The 24467-nt window shown below is 41.0% G+C and overlaps 1 protein-coding gene across 4 annotated transcripts in view; it reads left to right on the forward strand.

Moving 5' to 3' along the window:
• The window catches only part of FBLN2 (fibulin 2), a 199565-nt gene that overhangs the window by 43030 nt on the left and 132068 nt on the right, over positions 1 to 24467 (forward strand). For all 4 annotated transcript variants that reach the window (XM_039481823.1, XM_039481821.1, XM_039481819.1 and 1 more), the window contains exon 2: positions 5218 to 6681. In XM_039481823.1, the coding sequence (XP_039337757.1) occupies positions 5295 to 6681 (1387 nt within the window). In that variant the 5' untranslated portion in view covers positions 5218 to 5294. The remainder of the gene's footprint in view (positions 1 to 5217; positions 6682 to 24467) is intronic.

Below are 24467 nucleotides of genomic sequence, written 5' to 3' on the forward strand. Positions count from 1 at the left end.
CATTTTAAAATCCGAGACCTCATGAATAGTCCATTGTTTTAGTTGGGATGGTGGGGGATTAGTCTCTGAGAGATTATATCCATGCTGCTCACATGAGCTCATTCCTTTTGCAAAAATGGCCACCTTTGGAATGTTGGGTTATTGTGGGCATTGCCCTATGTTATGAGGCTAGGCTGCTTTTGATGGGCAACACAACCCCTTGAGGTTTCAGTCTCTCTCATAGTGGAGTTACTCCAACTCTCACCAGTGTAAAAGGAGAATCAGGTCTTTGGTGCCCATATTAACTGGGATCTCCTTTATGTGGTACACTGTGCGCATTAGCATGGCAACCCAGGTTCTGTTCTGCCTTTTGCCCAGTGTAATCCCATTGAAGCCAATGGGTCTACATGGAATAAAAAATCAGTGCAGAATTTGGATCTGTAAATTAATAAATTTCACAAAAGATATATTTAAACAAACAAACAATACCCAAGCTTTCTGGGTCATGAAGCGGTGTACAAGCCTGTGGGTGAGATTTGGGTGGTTTTGCTGCAGAGTTGTGTGAAGCTCAAATACAGTCATTGGAGGGATTTTTGTTCATGTGCGTGGGGTTCAATTAGTTCTGAGATGCAGTCCAAACTCTGAGCAGCAAATGTCAATGAAGTTAATAAGACGCAGTGAAAGATCTAAATGGGCCTGATTCTCTCACACTTACACTAAGGCCCCTCTCTAGTGCACTGGCTGTATTTACATTCACTTAAATGCCCCTTTTTGCAATCACAGTTGTGGAGAATAAATTATTGAAATCATAAAGTAGTTGTAAAAATTCTGAAAGCCTCACACCCACTGAGATGATGCAACTTCTCCAGTCAGTCATGACACCCTTCTACAGGTAGAGTGACCAGATAGTGAGTGTGAAAAATCAGGGTGTGGGACTGTCCCTATAAAATCAGGACATCCTGTCACCTTATCTACAATAACAGCATGGGATGCATTTAAACTAGTTGCTGTCTCCACAACACAGTTTGTCTCCAGGAAGGGCTGAGTTCCCAAAGCAGTTATACACAAACTCCTTAGGATTATACGGGACATGCACCCTTTCTTTGGAACAAGTGTAAGACACATTTTTCCCAGCTGAACAAAACAGACATGAGTCTGTGTTTCATTCAATGCTTGGGTTCGTTCTCTCTCTCTCTCTCTCCTTCCCCCCCCCACTCCGCCCCGTGAGATGCAGAAGTAGAGACCTATCTGGTATGGACACCAAGGAAGTTTATTTGGGGCAGGGGGGAAACCGATAGTTAGTCAACAAGGGGAAAACAAAGAGGATTTAGCAGCTTAAAAGAGCGAAATGAGATGTTTCATCTGAAGTATTCTCTCTCCAGAATACGCAAAAGAATAAATGGACACAAATCTGACATCAGGAATCATTTCTAACCACTCAGTGACAGACTTGAAATTGAATCTATTTCCCTATGTTAAGTTCTCCTCACACCTTCTATGGCCCCATCTAAATTATCACTTTTTTCTCTCCAGAAAGACACAGAGGGATCAAAGAGAGAGACTGGGCCCGGGCGATTGGGAGGATAATGTGGTTACTAACAGAGGATTTCAAAGGGGCAAATAAATTTGGCTTTAACCAACTTGATATGAGTGTTTGGGATGAGAAATCAGTTAGAAATGTGAAAGTGACTAGAGGGGGAGGAGTCAGAGTGATCATGGACACAGTGCTGTGATTGGATAAGAGATGAGAGGTTGTGCTCAAGAGATAAGGTGTAAATGGGGAAGAGAACTAGGGACAGAACTCTGAGGGACCCAACTGAGGGGGAAAAGGAATAATTAATGGGAAGGGAAATTGAAATATCTTCTGAAGTGCCTGGAGAGTGAAGAAGAGAACCAAGAAAGCACTAAAGCCAGGAAAGACCAAGGCAAAGAGAGAACAGCTGTGTCACAGACAGCAGATAGCAAAGGAGACAGAAGAGCACCTTAGGTTAAGATGGGACTGCAGGGTTTCCAGGTAGGATCAAAGGAGATTAAGTGAAAGAGGGGAAAGTAGACAGCAAGGGAAGGTTGGAGATGGAGACAAGTGGAGTCAAGAGGTTTTCTTTTCCGGGAAACTGGAGTGTTTTTGAAAGCTATAGAAAGGAGCCAGGTCAGCGAAGATGACCATGCAGGAAGAGATCCACTAATAGTTAATGCACCACTGAAGGATTTATTAGGCATGCTGGATATGAAGTACAGCTAGTTTTGTGCTACTCACTTCAAAAAAACAAACTTTGTGGCCTCTCGTTGGAGAGTCATGTAATGCCTGAGAGGTGAGCCTGCTCATATGCTACATTTGAGAGTCCGGAAACAATGGACAGCATATGGCGAACGTTATACTGCACTGGCAAGTCACACTGTGTGATATTCGCTAAGCTTTCCAGCTCCATTTGTCATGTTTAATATGTTGGTGCAACAACTATAAATATGTGGTTGCTACACAAGTATCATTAGTCATTTTAATATAAGGCTGAAAATATATAAGCACAATACATCTTTTAATGCAGCCTGAGGGATCCTTTATTGTGGAAGCTGAGGTGAATTTTAGTGCTGTTACAGGGGTCAGACTGACAGCCTTAGTGAGTAAAGTGTTTTAGATACTCTGAAGGACAGGTGACTGCAGTGTGTATCTCTTGACACTGCTCTCACCAATCTGCTTCAACCCTGACTTGGAGAGACCAGCTGTAAGATTTAGTTCTTCGTTGCTTTACTGAGATTATGAACAAAAGTGCTCGTTAGTGCTTATTGTTTATATTGGGTTTGGAGGGAATAAGGAATGTAGAACACTCTTCCTCCCCTCCTCCCCCACCCGCCCAAAGGGAACCGGAAAGGGAAACAGTTCCAGTGGAAATTCCAGTTTCAGGTAAGTCAGTGTAGATGGTACCAACTCTTGGTCACAACATAGCTGCACTGGTTTTCAACCTGATAACTTAGAGGTGAGAGGCTCTCTATTCCCTTATTAACCTCCCGACTTATCAGCCTTACTGTAGAGTGATAGGACATCCCATGCTTACATTGGTACCAATATGGCATTGCATGATTTGCCTTCTCTGGACCAAGAAACATTTGAACATAGAAACCCTGCCTTCAATAGATTGGCCCAAGTTGAGAAGTTATGACTTGACACCCAACTGCCCCAAAGTTCAGCAGTGTGCTTGAGACCATCTGTAAAGTTAGCCTTACGTTAGAGAGGGGGAAATGGACCATTGTGAGTATATTGGCTACCAGCAGAAAATTTGGCCTGATGACTTAAATGTGCTGAGGTGTTATAACCTGGATATTCCACTGTAAGAATCTGATAACTAGAGTTCTGTCCTTAAAGCCTCTCAGTAGTGGCTTATCTTTAATTTTCCTTCCATGTATTACTCCGCAGTCTAAACCAGACAATCAGTTGCAAATTCATATTACCTGAAAGAGCTGCCGAAAGAGCAGAGCAGGCTTTATATATAAATGATGAAATGGTTAAATCTTATGAACCCAGTTTGAATTCATTCAGGAACTGCATAGTGAATACTCTACTACTTATTCCTGTGTGTCCAAGGTTGAAAGTGGTTCTCAGTAAATGGATCTCTTATAATACAATGGTCCACTTTCTTTCTATTTGTATTTTTCACTGAATCACAGTAACGTCCTTTGTACCATTACTGAATTCATATCATAGCACTGGAGTTTTCACTAATTTGACTCAGAATTATTATCATATTAATGAGTAATGTAGTCTAGCAATTCAAATTGTAATACAGAACTACAGAAAACTCTGAATATAATAAAAGGTTCATATCTTATCAGGACAGGCACGCTTTTCCCACATTTTGGCCAATTTCCAGTCGTACCTCTGAGCTGACTTGCTGGAAACCCAGTATAAATGGGAGAAATAATCTTTTGAATTTTTTATTTTTTGGCAGAATTCCTGTTTTCTGCTTGGTTTATTGTTCCTGGTGATGCTGTGAGTGAAAACTTTTCCCCCATCAAACAACTTTTAAAATAAAAAACATTTTGAACCACTAATTCCACTAATCAAACTAAAGTCAGATTTATTCTGCATTATGTTACTTTCCATGTTAACCATAAATAATTTTGTTTGTGTGGTTTGTGATTTGACAGCAGTTGATTTGCTTTGACTTTTAAATTAATCATTCTGCAGCACACAGTGTCAAAATTATTAAAAATTTCCAATGTGACACGTTTATTTTACTAATCATTAATAGGTATTAATGTCTTAGATTCAAATGCTTTACATGCTGATTACTCTAGAATGTTTGGTTTTAAAGTCACAAGAGTCCAGATCCTCAAAGGTATTTAGGTACCTAATGCTCATTGGTTTCAAACCATTGAGGAGCTGAGCCAAAGCCACTTGGGCGCTGTCACAAATAAACTACATTGCTACACATTGTAGCAGATCCTCAGCTGGTGTAAATTGGCACAGCTTCATTGAATTCAGTGGTGGATGGTTATTTACACCAGCTGAGGATCTGCTTTTGAGTCTTAGGCTTTCAGTGGCTATTTACACCAGCTAAGGATCTGGCCCCTAATATGATAGGTACAACAGGGGTTTACGTATGCACAATTGATAATGTGATGTTTACACATAACTGCAGTGACATGTAATGCAAGTTTTATGTCTTGAGTTTTATAAGCATTACAGAGACAAAAGTATCGTTGTCAGCAAAATGTCACTATTTAGTTAATGGAGAAAAACCCTCACATTAAGGGTTTACATATACAGGGACAAATCCAAAAGTCCTTAATCAGGCAAAGTTTTGCCTGAGTTACATCTCCAGGATTTGATCCTTTGTAATTAAAAAAAAAAAGATTCTATATCTGAAACTGACATCTGCAAAGGAAGAGCTGTGTATTTGCTTATTATCTGCCCAAAGTATCTTACCTTTGTTTAGCCAGAAGAAATGACATGACTTAAAGCCCACTGAAGTATAAAAGGCTATTTTTTTTAATGTTACTCTGTTTTTTATGAATAGATACCAAAGGGAAAAAAAAAGCAATCTTGGATTTGTCTTGAGAGAGAGAAAGAAAAACATGCAACTTGAAGCCTAGTGCCTGAAATGCTTGGAAGACATTATGATTAATTTTATACTTGGGTTTCCAGATGTTGGATTGTATCCCAACTTTTAAGGATTTCTAATGTTTAACAGGATATGTGCTGAGTATAGCATTTAACAGAGTTTTCTTTCATAAACCTAGGATCTAGGAGAAAAGGAGAATTCAGGAAAATATTGCAGACTGAGAGCTGAACCAACAGTTCTTCCAGAAAAAATAGGATGAGCAAAACTGGACTGGTGCCTTATTTGTTTAGAAAGACTATGGATAGACACACAGTCCCTCATTTGAGCTGTTTGTACACTGTCCTTTTGGTGCTCATTTGGAGTGGCATCTCACATGCCCAGAAGGATTGTACAGGAGTGGAGTGCCAGCAACTGGAAAACTGTATTGAAGAGGTGCTTGAGCCTGGTGAATGCTGTGCCTCTTGCTTGCAACATGGTTGTACTTGTGAAGGCTACCAGTACTATGACTGTGTCAACGTGGGATTTATGAATGGCAAAGTACCTGAAGGGCAATCTTATTTTGTGGACTTTGGAAGCACTGAATGCTCGTGTCCCAAGGGAGGGGGCAAGATCAGCTGCCAGTTTATGCTTTGCCCTGAGTTGCCCCCAAACTGTATTGATGCTGTACTACCAGCTGATGGCTGCTCTCAGTGTGGAAGAATAGGCTGCCTCCATGAAGGTCAGAAGTATGTAGCAGGCCATACGTTCCATATTCCTCCATGCAAGGTTTGCCATTGCCCAAATTCTGGAGGTGAACTCATGTGCTACCAGCTCCCAGACTGTGGTGCATCCACATTAAATCCTCAGAGCCCAACGGATACCGAAGAGAACGAACCGGAGAGGCACTATGACGATCCGTACAGCTATGACCAAGAGGCACCCGAAGGAGATGCCACTCAGGTGGAACCGCCGACAAAACACAAGAACTCTGCAGCCCATACAGAAGAAGACAGCATTGGCCAAGAACAGAGTGAGGATTATGAGTACCGCACAATCAGCGTTACTTCCCCACCATTGACTCAACCTGTTACACACGCTGAAGAAGCTGCTGTAGCAGTCAACACACACACTCCTATTCCCCGCCCTGAACTTAACAGTGCAACGGAACAAGAAGAGGAAAAGAGAGACCCAAGCACCACAATGGCACCCACAGTGCAGGTTTTGAGTGAAAAAGTAACTGTGACTAGCAGTGCTCCTGAGGAGCAAACAACTGCTACGACGGAGATACCCACACAAGCGGTAGAATCAGAGAGAAAATCAAAGGGGAAACAAGGGGAGAGAGGGAGACATGAACAAGAAGGATATGCTCGCCCTAAACCAAGAAAACACATGAGAAAAGATTATAAAGAGCAGGGGGGTGGTATATCTCCAGCTCTGAAAGAGACAAATATAACCATGTCACATGGTCACAGACCTTCCCATGAAAAGCATGGAGGAAATACTTTCCCCAAGGTCAAATTTAGTCCCACAACATCCCCTCCCATTGCTCTGAAAGAAGACCATAGTCAGGCATCCCAAAAGCAGTCCCAGACGCTTTATCGTTACCAACCTGAAGAAGACGGAGACCCCAATTCTATTCATGCTGCTTCCAGGTTACCAGAAGGTAAGGCCTCTTTTTTTTTATTTATTTATTTATTTATTTATTTATTTACAGCATAGATGTTTTGTTGAGAATATTGAGTCATCATATAAAAATGGCCCAGAAACATTGTTCTCTCCTTCTCACTAATACATATGTGCATGAAATCAAATAAATCTCCAGTCTTCTTTTGTCTTTCTAAAAGAAGCAAGGATTGTTACCCCTTTAATTTGGCAGAATAGGTAGATTTCTACTGTTGTTTGCCTTACTTTAATTTCAGAGACTGGACAGTGTTTTTTTCTGGTGTTTCAACTGCATTTCAGATTAGGCATCGTTCATATAAAACCCTTTCCCTTACCCCACTCATTACTGATGTTGAAATGACTTAGTATGCAGAGAAGGAATCAGACATAGCTGGCTATTTGCCTGATTTGATTATCCACCTAAACAAAATCTTAGCTTTGACCATATTGATAAAATCAATTGTTCTAGTATTCCTTGAAGATAAAGCAGGTATTAATACAAAAAAGTATTTACGGTAGTTGCAGCATGTGATGCTAATTTTTTAAATGTTGTCTAAACCTATTAATGCAAGAACTTTTATAAATATGCCAGAATATATTGCCATGGAAGGAAGTAGTAGGAAGCAAAAGAAATACTGCATCTTTCTTGTCGTTTTTGGGCTAGAAGTTTTATGATGTTTTTGATCAGGGCTGGCAAGAGCACGTATTTCCTCTTTGCCTCTGGGTTCCTTTTGACATCTGTAATAAACGTTGATTATAAGCTTTATGCAGTGCTCATTACAGTAATGAATGCAGACTCCTCTGCTGAAAATCAGTATGAATGCAGCTCACATTTCGGATTCATTTTTCATCAAATCAAACGTAACATTTTTTTCATGATGTAGCACCAAATATTCTCATAATGGTTTTTAATGTTCTATTTCTTTGTTTCTTGTAAAATATCTGTAGTACAGGTAGAGAATGCTCATTAATCTGGGCCATAGTTTTCATAGACTCATAGAATATTAGGGTTGGAAAGGACCTCAGGAGATCATCTAGTCCAACCCCCTGCTCAAAGCAGGACCAATCCCCAGACAGATTTTTGCCCCAGATCCCTAAATGGCCCCCTCAAAGATTGAACTCACAACCCTGGGTTTAGCAGGCCAATGCTCAAACCACTGAGCTATCCCTCCCCCCTCTTCTTCATGTCATCCAGGTAACATGCTGAACCACCTCTCCCCACTCCAATAAGAGGGGAACTGAGATCAGATCTAGATCCTGGGTTGAAACGGACATTGTGGCACCTGTCCAAAATAAACTATATACATGATATGTGAATGGGCACAGTAGCCTCTCCCTTTCCTGCCAATCTGAGAACCCAAGTACTTGCATTTTTCCTTTGTTTTTATTGCAAATGCTGATTTAATTGACTTAATCAGAGTGGGACCTTGTGTTTTCAAACTTAGAATAATATCCTGAACAACAGCAGTAGGCCAAAGGTCTTGTTCTGTATAAAAATCTATACATTGGCACCATAGATAAACACTTAAAGTGGCTAAGTAAACATAACACCTACAGAAGTGAATGCATAGTACATAGCAGCAGAGTAGTATGCAAATTTTTAAAGGCACATCATTAACTTCTGACTTTAAAAAGTGATTTTGAAAGTCATTTCAGGTGCTGGGCCCACCTCCCAGTGCTCTGGATTTACAATCTCATTGTCTTTTTCTTTTCTTTTTAAAATTTTTCTGAAAGATCAGAACCCACATGGGAATCTAGCTGTGACCCTCTGGGGGAAGCTTGAAACTGCCTGTACAAGACGTACTGGCCACTGTGCAAATTAAAGATTGGGAAAGTAGAGCACAAAGTGGAGAAAGAAAAAGCATTAATTATTTGTTAGTTTGGGATGAACTGTATAAGTCACTCCCAGCCAATGTAGCCATCCAAAAATTCATGCCAGTAAAACTGACACACCACCCTACACTATCATGTATTCTTTTGATAATGTTCATCAGTATAATATGTTTTTTTCCTTGTTCCTCTCTGTCTTCTTGCCAACACATCTCAGATGTTATGGGTCTGAATCTCTAATGTTTTTCCACCGTGTGTAGCCAGGTACATCTGTGTAAAGTGGAGTAACACACTATCTGATCTCATTGGTAGCCTCTTTGAACAGGTGTAAATGATCATACAAGGTGCAAGGCCATAAGAAATCAGACCCTACTGTTAAAAGATTTCTGATAATAAACAAGGGGCATAAACCCAACTCCCTTTCTGTGCACAGCTTCAGGATCTAGGTTTAAAACCCAGCCGCTGCATTTCTTCCATCTCACTCAAAGGAGTTGTAATGGATTGATGACTTTAATATCCTTGGATCTGAATACAAATGCTCCATTTTTATGGTCCTGATTGAACATTGGAGCCATTTGGCATTTTGTCCCTGCTACAAATCCTTTCTGAAGAAAACCTGAATGTGAATCCTAGTAATAAAACTTCATCTATTATCAGTTACTTGTAGCCTAAGGCCAATTGTTCTCGCAGGCTCAAACTAAAACTTCAGCAGCAAGCCTTACTCCCCCACAAAGTGATGTTTCGCCAGCCCCAGGCTCTGCCTTCAATCTTTCAAAGTCCCGTGGAGAACCAAGAGTCTTACAAATTTAGGTTTGAACCTCCCCACAACCTTCCATAAAGAATCTTGTGGCCTCTCCCACCAAAACATCATTCTCTTTTTGTCCTTGTTGCTGTCTTGAGAGAAGTCACAATGCACACACACGTATGTACATATGTATGTATCTGGTACCATAGCTGTATGGTGGCCAGCTGCCTGTGGAGGGGTTTACCATAACTCTCAGGAGGCCAGTATGGCTAACTGCTTCCTCAGGTGATTTTATTTAAACACGTTTCAATAGAATTGGCTGAATTTGAAGCCTGGATGTGGCTGATGGGGGAAACAGTTAATTTGCATGACATGGACAATATGGATATAATATCAACAGAGAATTTTCTAACCAAAGTAAGGAACATCCTAGCAGGCCCTGAATATTCCGTTCAATGGGGAGGTGGATGGATACGTTCAGGTGACGCTTGGCCCTTAAGTAAATTAGTATTCCTCTCAAGATTTTGAAGTAGAAATATGAAAACCAGGAGTCTTTGTTCACAGCCCTTTTTGTTCAGATATAAATGATGCACTTTCATTGAGGTCAGCAGTGCTGAATTTGGCTCATGGAGTTGAAGCAGTTGCACAGACCCCATGTTTGTGTCAATAACCTAAGAATTTTCTTAAGACTAGTGTTAGGCAAGGCACAGAAGGCCAGCTGTTTCATGTTTCCCATGATACTAGGTGATAGGAACATATTTCTACAGACCTATTATAAAGCTGACACTGTGCACAACTGGGAATGTCATTCGTCATGGTTAGGACCAATGTTATTGCCTGGGAACTGGGTTTTTTGTGTGGGTTTCTTTTGTTTCTGTTTTTTATTTTAATTAGGATAGGTTGTGACTCATGAGTGTAGCAATGTGTTTTGAGTAATAAAATACATATGTCCTATATTTTTGTTGACTCTTGAGCTAGACTGGCAAATAACTTAGCCAGAGCTTGAAAGAAAATTGAATTTTGCATGTGTGTATAGAATGGAAACTTGAATTTGTTAGGTAGACTTGTAAATTAGTATAATCTGCCAGAACTGTCAGCTAATCTTTGCCTTTTCCCAGAAATCAAAATAAATTGTGCTGACTCCACCAATCAGATAATCTTGTTTTGAAGGGTCAATTTAAAAACTGGGAGACAGATTAGCTGATTCCAAATTAGCTGCCACTGAAATCAGTGAATAAAGCAGTGCCGCAAATACACTCACTTCTGCAGAGATTCTGATTCCCACATGGATTTTTATGGAACCTGAGCCCTAGTTGGATTTCTCAGGAATTTCTAAGCCTCCCATAGATAGGGCCAGATTCTCAGCTGGTATAAATTGGCCTAGTTCCACTGAGGTGAGGATGTGGCCCATAGACTCTTGTGGAGTTCAGAAATCATTGGATTTATTGAAAGCAGAATGAGGACTGTCCTTCCATATCTCTTCCAGCACATATGCAAACGTTTGACCAACACCACATCACAACTCTCTTCAGATATAATCCCTCCCCTACACCACCTACAGAAAGCTATACTTCCTCCTGGGCATTTCGACACCACATAGGGACTCTTCTGGAACATCTAATGCCCCAATGGGGACTCCTCTGAAATCCTTAGAATCAGCTTAGTTAAAGAACTTTTTAAGGAGGCTTTGTGTTCGTAGACCTAGTGGAGTTGAATCTGCTGGGCTGAAAGATTTTAAGATGGCTGTCTGCTTTATCTAGTACTGAAGAAATTTTGGTGAAGGAGATTGAGATATGCTGATTAACACAGATGAGTTTACCCACTTTTCATTTGGGAATCATGTTAATTTATCCACTTCTTTTAACCACTACACCACTGGTAAATGGTTTCATATGGCAGGAATGCCAATACTTTCCCTTGACAGCACCACAAAAACTAAGGAAATTCCCAGATGATAAACTTGAAGGTCAAGTTAAAGTTTTTAAAATTTGTATTAACCACTTAAAGAGAATTTTTTAAAAGAAGCAATAGACCTAGAAAACTTAGAAAATTTATAGAATTTTTAACAAAAAAAAATTTAAAAATATGGAAATATTGTTAAGGAAACACCAGATAAATTTAACCTTAGTCTGCCACCTACATAACGTAGAGTCATGTCTAGAACAAGTATTACAGCTAGTTGGCATCTTAAATGCCACATTTCTTAGTGGCTGGGAACATCTCAATTCTCTATATGGTTTGCCTATGTATTTAAAGAAGTTGTGAACATTGTTTCCAAAGTCCCAATCATTTTACATAGCAAGCTACACATAGTTCAAGGTCTCCACCCATCACAGGGAGCCCAGATGAACCAAATAACAAAATACTGCAGTGACTTATAAATACCCATTGTCTAACATGGGCGGGGGGGAATCCTAAATTAGGAATGTGGGATGGAGACTGGATACCAGAGGCCTGAATCATTAATATTCTGAATATTTATTTACTCTGACACAAAGTTAGTGTAAAATCCTATCATTCTGATTTGGTAATATTTTATATCCACCTTGCACTGTGTAAATGATTACACAAGGTGAAGGTTAACAATGAATTGTGCCTTGTATTAAGACTGTGGGATAGAAGCTGCTTGGACTTGGGTGTATATATGAATGTGTAGTATGCATTTTTTTTTTCAAGTTTGTTAACTAAAATTTCCCATGTTCACAATCTGCATGTTTGTTTTGAACACACTGAAGTAGAAACCAAGGTGTTTTTCCCTTAAAGTTATTGATATGTAACCTTAATGTCAACTAATTTACTTTTTTTTCTGGGAATAATATTTATTTACTTACATCCCTGAGCCAGTGAAGGATACATTAAAAAAAAATTCTCAAGCTTACAAGCAGGGCTTTGGAGCTGTGCGCCGGCTCCGCTCCAGCTCCAGGCAAAAACCTGCAGCTCCATTGCTCCGGCGCTGCTCCAAAGTCCTGCTTACAAGCAAGTCCTGATAGAAATATATTCTTGGGGCTTTTTCCAAGAGCCCAGAAATTTAAAGGCGGCTTCACAGAAACAAATGTTTCTATCAGTTGCAGGACAGTGTGTGAAGATGATGGAAATAAGTCTTAAGAAGTTGAAAGCATTTGGTGATCTTTCTGTTCTTCCTATTAACTGCCTCCAAATAACAGAATTCAGTGATGGCTGATTTCCTGATGCCTTTGGTTAAAATTTTGGCTTCACTACTTACATTTTTTAGGTCTCAGTTTGGTTTTATATGTAGTTTACTTTTCATGTCCTGAATCACTGCAGCCTCAAATGTAATCTCAGTAAGTACTATTGGTGAAAATAATGTGGCCTATTTTGTAATTTGCTGGTCAGAAACACTCTGGTTTTTGGTTTGATTCTTGTTCTTTTTTTCACGCTTCAGTTGTTCATCTTTCTTTTAGTCTGAAATTTTGGTTTTAGAACACAGTGTCCCTTCTCCATGATGAAGAGTATTTGGCCACAGGGTGGAAGTGCATGGTCCTAGCTCTTTGTAGTTTCATAGTTGAGCCATTTTGTATCTTATTTCAAAAGCATTCCTGTCCTAATTGTCTGTGGTAAGACCACAGTGATATTGATTGGCCTAAAGTACTAACTGTAGCATGCAGACAAACCAACTGCAAACAGATAATATAAGATATAACATTGCGTTACATCTGTGATTTGTTAGCTGGCATCTTTTAGGAGATGATTTACTGCATGTAATTGATGGGATTTTTATCCATGTGGTTGTCATTTAACTCTGTATGCTAATTTATTGGTATACTGGTTCCATGTTACTGTGAGATTTTGGTTAGTAAACTAAAGATCATTGTAAAGAACAAAGAGGTTTATTGACTACCATACAGCATTACAGAGATAAGGTGGGTGAAGTAATAACTTTTATTGGACCAACTTCAGTTTGTTTCTCCAACAAAGGCTGGTCTAATAAAAGAGATTATCTCCCCCCACCTTGTCTCTCTAATATCCTGGGACCAACACGACTAGAACAACACTGCATACATACAGCATTGCCAGCTATCCACCAGGAAATGTATCAGAACTCTCAAAATATCCTGACACGGTATAATGCATCTGTGGACTCATTCATAGAGAACCACGTGGTATTAGTGTAGAACCCAGGACCTTTGGTTCCATAAACACAGGCCTGGAATGCTTCAGCTAAATAAGGTCTTTTGGCTGTTGTAAGTCTTAAGCTTTGGCTACACTTGCACTTCAAAGCGCTGCCACGGCAGCGCTGGAGCTTTGACCACACTGGCGCTTTGCAGTTTTCACACCCTGCTGCAGCGCTGCAAATTTGCAAGTGTAGCCAAGGCCATAGGGTTTTTAATCCTTGGTAGGTCTTTTTGCTCACTAGAGGGCAGTAGTAGACATACATGTGTATTATAGAGGGATATCATCTGTTTTTGTGAGTGTGAAACCAAAATCCTAGTCAGCAGATAATTCCAGGGTATTATACTAGCCTCAACCACTGGAGAAGAAATGTGCTTTAGGAGTCAGAACAGGGCTAGGAGTCTGGTAGTCAGGGGCCCTATTTCTAGCTCAGTCATTAACTTACTATGTGATCTTGGGCATTACTCTGTACCTCAGTTTTCCATTTGCAAAGCAATCAGAATGACACCAACTTTGGAGTGGTGCAAATACTTTGATAGTCTGAGGTGAAAAACTTTCTGAAAGTGCAAAATATTATTACTATTCGCCCACCTTCAAAGAGTCTGTTAACATTTTGCTTTCTATCGCATTGTTTTTATAAATTCTTGTCTATGCTGCTGCCACTTCTCTCCTGGATTTTTTTTTTTTTACTCATCTCTGCGTACGTTGTGTCTCCTTAGTTTATATTCATGATCCATTCTTTCTTCAGCAGTATGTTAGACCTTCTGCAGTTCCCATATCAGATGCTAATTAGTGCATTCCAGAAGGATTTCTTGGGAACATTGAGTGTAAAATTCAAGTAACTACTCAGCTCAGAAAGTATAAATTAATTACTCAAGCACTTTTACAACTAGTGGGGAGGAGGAAAACAGATTTTCTTTGGACTGTATCCCGCACAAAACATTTAACACTGATCTAGTGCTGTAAGTTACTGTGATGGTAACCTTCTCCCCCCCCCAAAAAAAGTGTTAATGGTCTCTTGTCACATTTTCTGTTTCCTCTTCCTCCAAAAGTTATGTACGCAGGAGGGTGGGATAAAACATCTTAAAAGCTATTGCTGTCAAGTTTTATTAATATTTTTCCAGTCATTTCCATTTGCCTACTTTTTCTGCCAGTAGAGTGCTGGTTTTTGAATAAATGTAGCTCAGGTAGCAAACACCCTTGTTGTGAATGTTTTACGGTATTTTTGTTTTGTTTTGACAGTCCGCATAGCAACTTTTGCATTCAGTTGGAACCAGCATTTTTCAGACCATGTGCATGTCTCCATTTTAACCTCTCTTCCCCCCACCCTCCCCCCGATTATGGATGAATTTATTGTCATTCCTAAAAAATTAACGATAGTTCAAACATAAGAATGACCATTCTGGGTCAGACCAATGGTCCATCTAGCCCAGTATCCTGTCTTCCAACAGTGGCCAATGCAGTGTGCTTTAGATGGAATGAACAGAACAGGTAATCATCAAGTGATCCATCTCCTATTGCCCATTCCCAGCTTCTGGCAAACAGAGGCTAAGAACACAAATAGTTTATGTCCATCTGTAGAAAACTGCACAAGGTAAATATTTGCAAGGCAAGATCTTGAGATGAAAACTGCATACATTGTATACAAATTTTGGCCAGTTATGAAATACTAGCAAGCATCTTTAGGATAATGCCGGGATAGAAAAGGTGCAATAGAGGGGTTGGTGGAGAAGGTGTTAAAAATCAGGAAGAAAGATGGATTTGGCCTTTATAGCTAGAGCCCTGCCAATCTGTGGCTATCCGTGGATCATTTTTGCGGATCGGGGATTGAATGTAGATACAAATTTTGTATCCGCGCAGGGCTCTATTCATAGCTAAAGAGGGTTGGGTCGAGGGAGGAGTAGTAGATTATATAAAATAAAGACTGCAACAAAACCTTCATGAAAGTTTTATAAACATACAAACCTAACATTTCTAGTGTTAATTTATAGAACCAGCAGTTAATAAGATTGAGTGGAGGTGAGTGAATACTACAAAATGGGTTTGCAAATATGAAATCTAATATTGTAACCAATTTGCTTCACTGAATACCAGATCATACTTAAGGAATGAAACTTTAGCATTTACATTAACTATTTTGGGCCTAATTCTGCAATCTTTGCTCACTAAAAATTCTCAGTGATTAGAGGAGTTCTCCAAGTTTGAGCCCTTAATTATGAAAACTAAGGAACACAACTTATTATAAAAATAAGCAAAATCTGCAGGCCAGATCTTCAACTGGTATAGATCAATATAACTCCATGAGGCTGTGATTTTAAACAGTTATTTCTCAGACTAGTTAGGATTTTGAGATGAGTTGCCAGGTAAGGTCATTGAAGAAAATATCATCAATGTGTTTAAGAGACAGGTTGACATATTTATAGAGAGGAAATTAGATTGAGCTACTATAAAATTAGAGGAGGACCTCAAGGAGGGCAGGCACATTGGTCTAAGTGGTGTTCAAAAATTTATGCTGGTGATTTAAGAGAGAACTGGATGCAGTTAGCAGGGAAAAAGGAGAAAAGGAAACATTTTCAAATGCAAAAATGCCATATACTGTAACTATTGGCTGTTCCTATGGTTTCAGTTAGTGCATAGTTCTATCTTTCCTGCACCTCCATAGACTCTTGCCTTAGTTCTCCTACTGCAGATACCCCAATGTACAGGAGTGCCCAGGGAGTATAGCAACTTTTACACAAACCCTCTCCACAGCACTGGAGTTGAGGAGATTATTTTAACTTCTTTTTATTAGATGCTCTTGTGCCTTGTGACCCACGAGATGAACCAGTCTTTCCACCTCCATCTGTCTGTAATCCTTCTGCCCCTCTGAGTTGGCAGCAACAAGGGCCGGGTTCAGTATCCAGGGGTTCCATTTCAATAATGCAATAGGAGGCAATATTCCCCCTCTTGCAAGCACAGAGTCTGAGTGTAGCAAAATCCTTTTAATAAAGGAGGGAAACAATGTGGCATTACGTTGGGGAAACACCACAAACAGGATTCATAACACAAACCATGAGCAAAAGACCCACCTCCAAGTAAGTTTGGCAATGTCCTTTTCCCCTCAGGGTCTTAAGTCCAAATCACCCCAAAGTCCAACAACCCAAAAGTCTCTGTCCCTGGTCAGTGCCACCCCAGAGTTCAGAAGTTCATCTGCAGAGTTTTACCCCCCCCCCCCCAGCCTGGGTGGAATTGGGGGAGGGCTCACAGGGTGTTAAGGGGCACCTTATGTGGGCGAGGCCGACTGCCCCGCCTCTCCGTGGAGGTCTGCTGCAGCCTTCACCACGAATGGCTCTGCTCCACCAGCTGCTCCACTCTGCTCCACTCCGCTCCTTCAGCCGTCCTTGCAAACTGCTCTGCTCTGCTCCACTCGCTGTTCCGTGGGCCGCGCCAACCATCCCACAAGCCTCCGCTCCACCAGCTGTCCCATGAACCACTCCAGCTGTCCCCACAAACTGCTCAGCTCCACTCCACTGTGCTCACTGCTCCAACCGTCCTGCAAACTGCTCTGCCAGCTGCTTAGCAATATATCTTCAGGCTCCCCCACTAGTTAACACAGCACTCAGTGATCTCAGCTCAGTAGTTTTAACTCTTTTAGTGGTTTCAGCTCTTAGTGATTTCAGCTTGTAGTAGGGGAGCCCCAGTGTTGGTGCACCATTGGCCCAAAGTGAATTCAGCTCAGCAGTCTCTAGCTAGATTCCTAATGGAATCAAAATAAGCTCTGCTATTCAACAATGGAGAGAGAAAAGGGAGTGCTATTGGTGTGCCAGGCCCTCAAAGGGGGCCAATACCAGCAGGTACACACACCTGTCCCCAACCTCTCTCAATTCACTGGGTTTTGGAATCCATGCCCCTTGTCTAGCAAGTGCTACTTAGTTGATGGTGAGACCCTCTGTCATAAAACAGTCTCATAGTCCTTTGTTCACATAATCAGGGTAACAACACTTTATTCCTCCTACCCCAATAACCAAGAAATTGGGGATCACACAGCTGTCAAAGTGACCATTTGGGGCTGCTATGGGCTCATACTAGGCGGAGTGGGTGTGCCTATGCAAACAAGATCAGCCCCCTAAGTTCTTTTCCACACTCGCCATAATTCACCACCTGATGTCAGGGTAGAACTCATCCTGACTCTGCTTACATGTCTAATGCCATGTTTCTTGCTCTGTTATATTCTGTTTCAATGACAGAGGCATCTTTCTCAATCATTTTTTGTTTAAATACGTCCTCTGTTGTCCTCCCCTTTTCCCTCTTCCACTGGGTGGTATCTAATCAAGGACTTGTCTAGGAATACAGTTTTTTGGCATCCGTACAATGTGTCCAAACCACTCTACTCTCTTGTCTCTACTCTCTGCTGGCCATTCCTTTGTAACACAGCAGGGTCGGTAACCAGTGGATACTGAGTGTTCTTTGCAAGCATCTCTGATGGAATGTTGTGGGTTTCTAGCATTTGTCAAGTTTCAGAAGCATATAACAATGTGAGTATCACAATAGCATTGTATAATCATAGAATCATAGGACTGGAAGGGAACTCGAGAGGCGATCTAGTCCAGTCCCCTGCACTCATGGCAGGACTCAGTATTATCTAGACCATTCCTGACAGGTGTTTGTCTAACCTGTTCTTAAAAATCTCCAGTGATGGAGATTCCACAACTTCCCTATGCAATTTGTTCCACTGTTTAACCACCCTGACAAGAAATTTTTCCTAATATCCAACCTAAACCTCCTTTGCTGCAATTTAAGCCCATTGCCTCTTGTCCTATCCTTAGAGTTTAAAGAGAGTAATTATTCTCCCACCTCCTTGTAACAACCTTTTTTGTACTTGAAAAATGCTATCACATCCTCTCTGTCTTCTCTTCTCCAGACTAAACAAGACCATTTTTTAAAATCTTCCCTCAAAGGGCAAGTTTTTTCTAGACCTTTAATCATTTTTGTTGCTCTTCTCTGGACTTTCTCCAATTTGTCCACATCTTTCCTCAAATGTGGCACACGGATCTGGACACAATACTCCAGTTGAGGCCTAATCAGTGCAGAGTAGAGCAGAAGAATTATGTCTTGTGTCTTGCTTACAACACTCCTGCTAATGCATCCCAGAATGATGTCTGCTTTTTTTGCAACAGTGTTACATTCTATACTCATATTTAGCTTGTGGTCCACTATGACCCCCAGATCCCTTTCTGCAGTACTCCCTCCTAGGCAGTCATTTCCCATTTTGTATGTGTGCAACTGATTGTTCCTTCCTAAATGGAGTACTTCGCATTTGTCCTTATTGAATTTCATCCTATTTTCTTCAGAACATTTCTCCCGTTTATTCAGATCATTTTGAATTTTAATCCTATCTTCCAAAGTACTTGCAACCCCTCCAAGCTTGGTATCATCTACAAACTTCATAGGTGTACTCTCTATGCCATTATCTAAATCATTGATGAAGATATTGAACAGAACCGATCCCTGCGGGACCCCACTCATTATGGCCTTCCAGCAAGATTGTAAACCACTGATAACTACTCTCTGGGAATGGTTTTCCAACCAGTTTTGCACCCACCTTTATAGTAGTTTGTTTATGAGAAGGTCATGTGAGACAGTATCAAAAGCTTTACTAAAGTCAAGATATACCACATCTACTGTTTCTGCCCTATCCACAAGGCTTGGTACCCTGTCAAAGAAAGCTATCAGGTTGGTTTGACATTATGTGTTCTTGACACATCCAGGCTGACTGTTACTTATTTGGACAGTCAGGAGGAGGAGGAGGAGCCAGAGCTCATTGTGCTCTGGCTACACTCCGTTGGCTGATGGTCATTTAGGGATTATTGCCAGGTGGCACAAATTAGAGCAATTCCAAGGCTGCTGTAGGCTGTGCTAGGGCAGAGAATGAAGAAGCGGAGTGCAACAGAGAATCTGATCCTGCTTCTTTGTAGTTTTGAAGGCAGTAAGACCTAGAATGCAAGTGTCATGATCATTTCTCCTCTTTCCCCTCACTTGCCTTCCCTGCCATAGCTGAAAATTGTCCAAGAATGTGAGTGGGGGCTGATGATCGATAACACTGCCTATAGGGTGACCAGACAGCAAGTGTGAAAAATCGGGACAGGGGTCGGGGTAATAGGAGCCTATATAAGAAAAAGACCCAAAAATCGGGATTGTCCCTATAAAATCGGGACATCTGGTCACATTAGCTGCCAGTGGCAGGAGAGCAAAAGAAATGGCCAGCCCTGGAACGAAACAACCCTCTGCACAGCGTGGCGCACATTAATAAGCCAAGTATTTTAAAGTGCCTGTGTGTAACGTCGACAGACCCCCCGGTTGTCGGCGGGCGGGATTGAACCAAGGACTTTTGGAGCTTAGTGCATGAGCCTCTACTGCATGAGCTAAAAGCCAATGGGCTGTTAGCTAAGACTGTAGGGCAGACTCATTTAACTCTCTCTTTCTCTCTAAGTGTTCTCAGTGCCATCAGATGGGACAGAACACCACACCCAGGAGGTGTGTGGGTTACATATGCACACTAAAAGATGGTGTAAAAGCAAAGCAAAATGTACCTAAAATGAAATGTGTAGTATTGAGTTCATGCCTATATATATATACAGTGGAACTAAAATCTCCATTTCCTAAAGTGAATGTCCTCATTGAGACAGGCACTGTGACAGCACAAAGAATGATAACACTTCTCTACAGTCAATGGACTAGATCCTCCACATCCCACACCTGATTCCGGAGGCTGCTGGGAGCTGGGTAAACTCCTAGTGCACGTGAGAAAAGCTTTAGGGCTGCTTTCAGTTGCAATGGCTTGGAACAGGTCACAAAGGCCCATTATGCTGGCAGAACTCCAGTGCAGTGTGCTCTAGCCATGGTCTTGTCTGGGAAGCAGGGTGACAGGACAAGCTTTATCCCACCTATTGGTTCTTACACAGGGGCAATCTCTAGCTGTCCTGTTAGGGTGGTGCAAAGCAGGCTTGGCTTATGCCAGGATCAGGCCCAACAACACTGAGGCGCGCTCTCAGAATAGCGATTGTTTGTGATAGTTAAAACAGGCAGCACCAAAAGGCATGGAAGATGCTAAGGATGGGATTTTTCAAAAGCTCACCACTGGCTTACCACTGCTCCCACTGCAGCGAATGGCTAAACTCCCACTGCTTTCAGTGGCTGAGGCTAAGCGCTTTTCACAACCCTGACGTAGAACTTTAACCACCAGGTTCAGAGCAGGCGAAGTCTAATTTAAATTTGGATGGAAACCTTTGCAGAGTACGTAGCCAGCCGCTGCGGACACTGCCATCCATTTAATGTAAGTATGCAGGGTTGTCCGCATCCAAAAGGGCGCAATTCCTGCCAACAAAAAGTGTTGCCCTTATCTTTGGCTGTTTGGATATCTCGCTACGTCATTTGACTGATTGCTTTCCAACTGGCCTTGGTCAAACTTTCCCCTCAGCGTTATCTTCAACATGTATTTTAAAACAATAACATTCAATATATTTGGACACCTTCCTCCATCTTTGAATTCAATTTTTATGAATGCTCTCATCTGTTACTGGCTCTGTTCCATTCATCCCATGCTGCCCCTTTTTCTCTTTTCCGAACCAGAGTCCCTGGCTCTGTATACAATATTTGAAATGAGTAGAATGCATCATTCGCAGCTTTACCAATATGTGCTTCGCCCACTGTGATGTGCAATACCTTCACCAGGGTACATTGCTTACATTATCAGACACCCTCAGGTTTCTAGAGCAGTAACCTGTATGGAGAACGTGCTGGAGGATTTCCTCCTGGAGATAAGGGTGGTCTAGTGGCTAGGGCCCTAGCCTGGGACTCAGGAGACGAAGGTTCAACTTCCTGCTTTGCCACGGACCTCTTGGGTGAGTCACCTAGGGTGTATTTGCAAAGGTAGGTACCTAAAGATGCAGATAGGTGTCTAGTGGGATTTTCAAAAGCATTGAATTTCAGTAGGAGTTAGGCACATCCCCTGCTTACATGCTTTTGGAAATGCCATTAGGTGCCTATCTGCATCTTCATGCACCTAAAGATCTGTGAAAATCTGGCCTTTAGTCTGTCAGTGTCCTCTGTAAAATAGGGATCATAGAACTTCCCTGCCTCACAGGGGTGTTGAGGATAAAAACATTACAGATTGAGGCATTCAGATACCGTGACAATAGGACCCTACAAGTAACTCATGTGTAAATTAGAAGATGGGACACACATGCTTGCTTTGTACCTGTTCAGATTCTTTGTAGCCTTGCCTTGGTTAAATGTAGTTTCAAGAGCAACTTTTCTCTTAGCTATCAAGTTGATGTGATGTAGTCTGACTTGTCATCCATTGGTAGATGTGTACACATTTACATAGAGTGTATTGTCCTCATTTCAGTTCAAGGAGCGAATATTATTCATTTGGCTGGAGTTTTGTTATATGGAAACTCACTTCGTGGTATGTGTTGGTATCGCAGGTAATTGCAGGGAATGCCTAAAGAAAAAGGGGATGAGACACAGAATGGAATATTCAGAAGGAACTGGGAAGTTTTACTTCTGTGATACCTAAAACCTGTGTTCTTCAGTACAGACTGTCAATGTTATCTAAAAATGCTGCTGCTGGTTGGAATTCACCCCTGTGCAAAGGACCATCACATTTTGGTGCATGAGAATGCACACAGGTGGCTACTGGGACTTTTTCAGAAGTACCTAAGCAATTTTAGAGGCTTAACTTCCATCTGTTTAGGCACTTTGTAAATCTCACTAGGAACCTAAATAGCTCTTGAAATCTGGTCCCATGCCCCTATTTTGAGAGCTTAACTAGGCCTTCTGCATGGGAGTGGATTTCATCCATAATGAATATACAGTCTGCAAGAGGCACATTCAGGTTCTAAAGAAAGAAGCATAATTTGAGCTGAAGGATATGGATAGAAGTAAACTATGAAAATAATGAGATGATGAAATTTTGTTATAATAGCAAAGTGGCCAATTAAAAAGAAAGTATTGGGCTTGTCATGTTTCTAGCTTCCTCTTACTCTGCCTTTTTCATATCCATTTATAGTGTGTATCTGGGAGAGACTTTGATACATATATTTTAAGAAAATAGTATTTAAATATGATGTGATGTAGTATTCGATGTGGTGTATTAAAATCAATCTCTGAGAGTTTAAAAATGATCCTGAGAAGAATTCCTTACAAGGAAGAGACTAATATAACTAGTATATTGTGATGTGAATTTTGTGAGACAATAACTTTTTGAACAGTTTCCGATATGTAGGCCAAATAAACCTAATATGTTTAATCATGAAAGGTGCTGTAATTCTGTTACCCTGGGCCTCTCAGAGAGCGATATATCTTACTTAAGAATCCCTGAGAGGTAACAAGCCAGCAGTAATTGGAATTTTACAAGGGTCCTCAAGTGTGTGTGGGTTTCATGTTTTATTTACTATCCCCAATGTGTCTGGGTTCTCCCAGAAATGACCAGTTGCTCTCCAGAGCCACCTCAAGAAACCACTGGTGTCGTTCATGGCACTAAGCCAGAGTCCTTAGGGGAAAGACAAAGTAATTATGTTATCATTAGGAACAGCAAACCTCCACTGCCCGGTATCCCCTTTCCTGCCTTTGTCTAGAGGTACTGGGAGCCATTGTTATAGGGCATTAATTCTCCCTGTGTGGAATACATACAAGTAGATGTTCGTGTTTGATTTACATTATGTATTAAATGGCAATGACTCAAACAAGTTAAAAAAAATTGGCTGCACATTTTGCATGAGAGCAAATAAACTTGAAAATAGGGATGCCGTAGAATCTCTGGGATTGGGGGTTATTCCCCCTAAACTTTAAATGAAATTCATAGGATGTTACTTTAGAATGTATAAGTGGGACATATTTTGTTCATTTCTTTAGTCCTACAGGAATAATTTCTGTCTTAAATGGCGTCTTGAAAATCTTTACCCCTTGAGCAGTGCTTAATTTGTAATGAAAGAGGTGCCAGGGCTCAAGCAATTAGGTGCCAGGGCTCAAACAATTGTGTTTTACTTTAATAACTGATGTGGCAAGTCCAGAGATGCTGGGGCTATGAATTGCCAAGCTTAGAGGTGCCATGGCAAGCCCTGGCACAAATTAAGTACTGCCCTTGAGAAAGGAGCCTTTCTGTAGTAAGGAAAATATATATGACAATAGTCAAAAAAGCAACCACTTCACATAACAATGCAGGGGGAAGAGACTGTGTTGCAGACCAAAGTGATGCTGACTGTAATTATAGGGGTTCAGATTTTTTTTATGACCATGGTTTTGAATTTCTGAGTGCTAAAATAAATGCGTAGGGCTCCAATAACAATGGACTTGAAACATATTAACAATATAAACAGTTTCATAAGGGGGAAGGTTTTCCATCAATTTTTTTTTTTTGAGATGTCATGAAAGTTGGTGGTGGTGAAAACTGGAGCTGCAGGGTACCAAGCAGATTGAATTTCATTACTTGTGTCTACCTGAGCCATGGTGGGTGAGACGTTTAGCAAAGAAATGTGTGTGTGTCTTTCTGTTAAAATTATTTGAACTGGGGATGTGAATGTGCCCCAAGGATAACAGGTAAATTAAAGATACCCATAGCCAGCTTAATTTTGTAGGTAGCTTTTAAAAAAAAGTTTTCAAGGAGATGAATGTGTGTAGCTTTTTTCATTTCAGATTGTTATAAATGGTTTCCCCCAGCCCCTATTTGCAGTATCTCTTTCCTCCACTGCTTATCTTACGTTTCAAGAGCATTAGGGGTTGGAGGAACGATTTTCTAAGGTTTTGAGTAGCGCTGGAATGAGCATCCCCTAAAGGTTAAAAACAAACCAATAACAACAACAACAACAAAACAGTGTAGCCTACACATTTCTCAGAATTAACTCTGAAGATGCTAGCTAACTATTCCTATTCTCTCATTCTAGTAACAAAGGGCAGAACCTGCCCATTAGCTCACCTTCCACCTTCTGTTACAGTTTCTATGGCTGGAACAGGGTACCATCTGCATGACTCCTGAACCTTAGATTTGAAGTCTGTGACTGTCGGTAGCAAAAAGAAAAGAAAATGCCACTAGTAAGAAGAAG

Source organism: Mauremys reevesii, linkage group 7 (genome assembly GCF_016161935.1).
Source record: "Mauremys reevesii isolate NIE-2019 linkage group 7, ASM1616193v1, whole genome shotgun sequence".
Lineage (NCBI taxonomy): Eukaryota > Metazoa > Chordata > Testudines > Geoemydidae > Mauremys > Mauremys reevesii.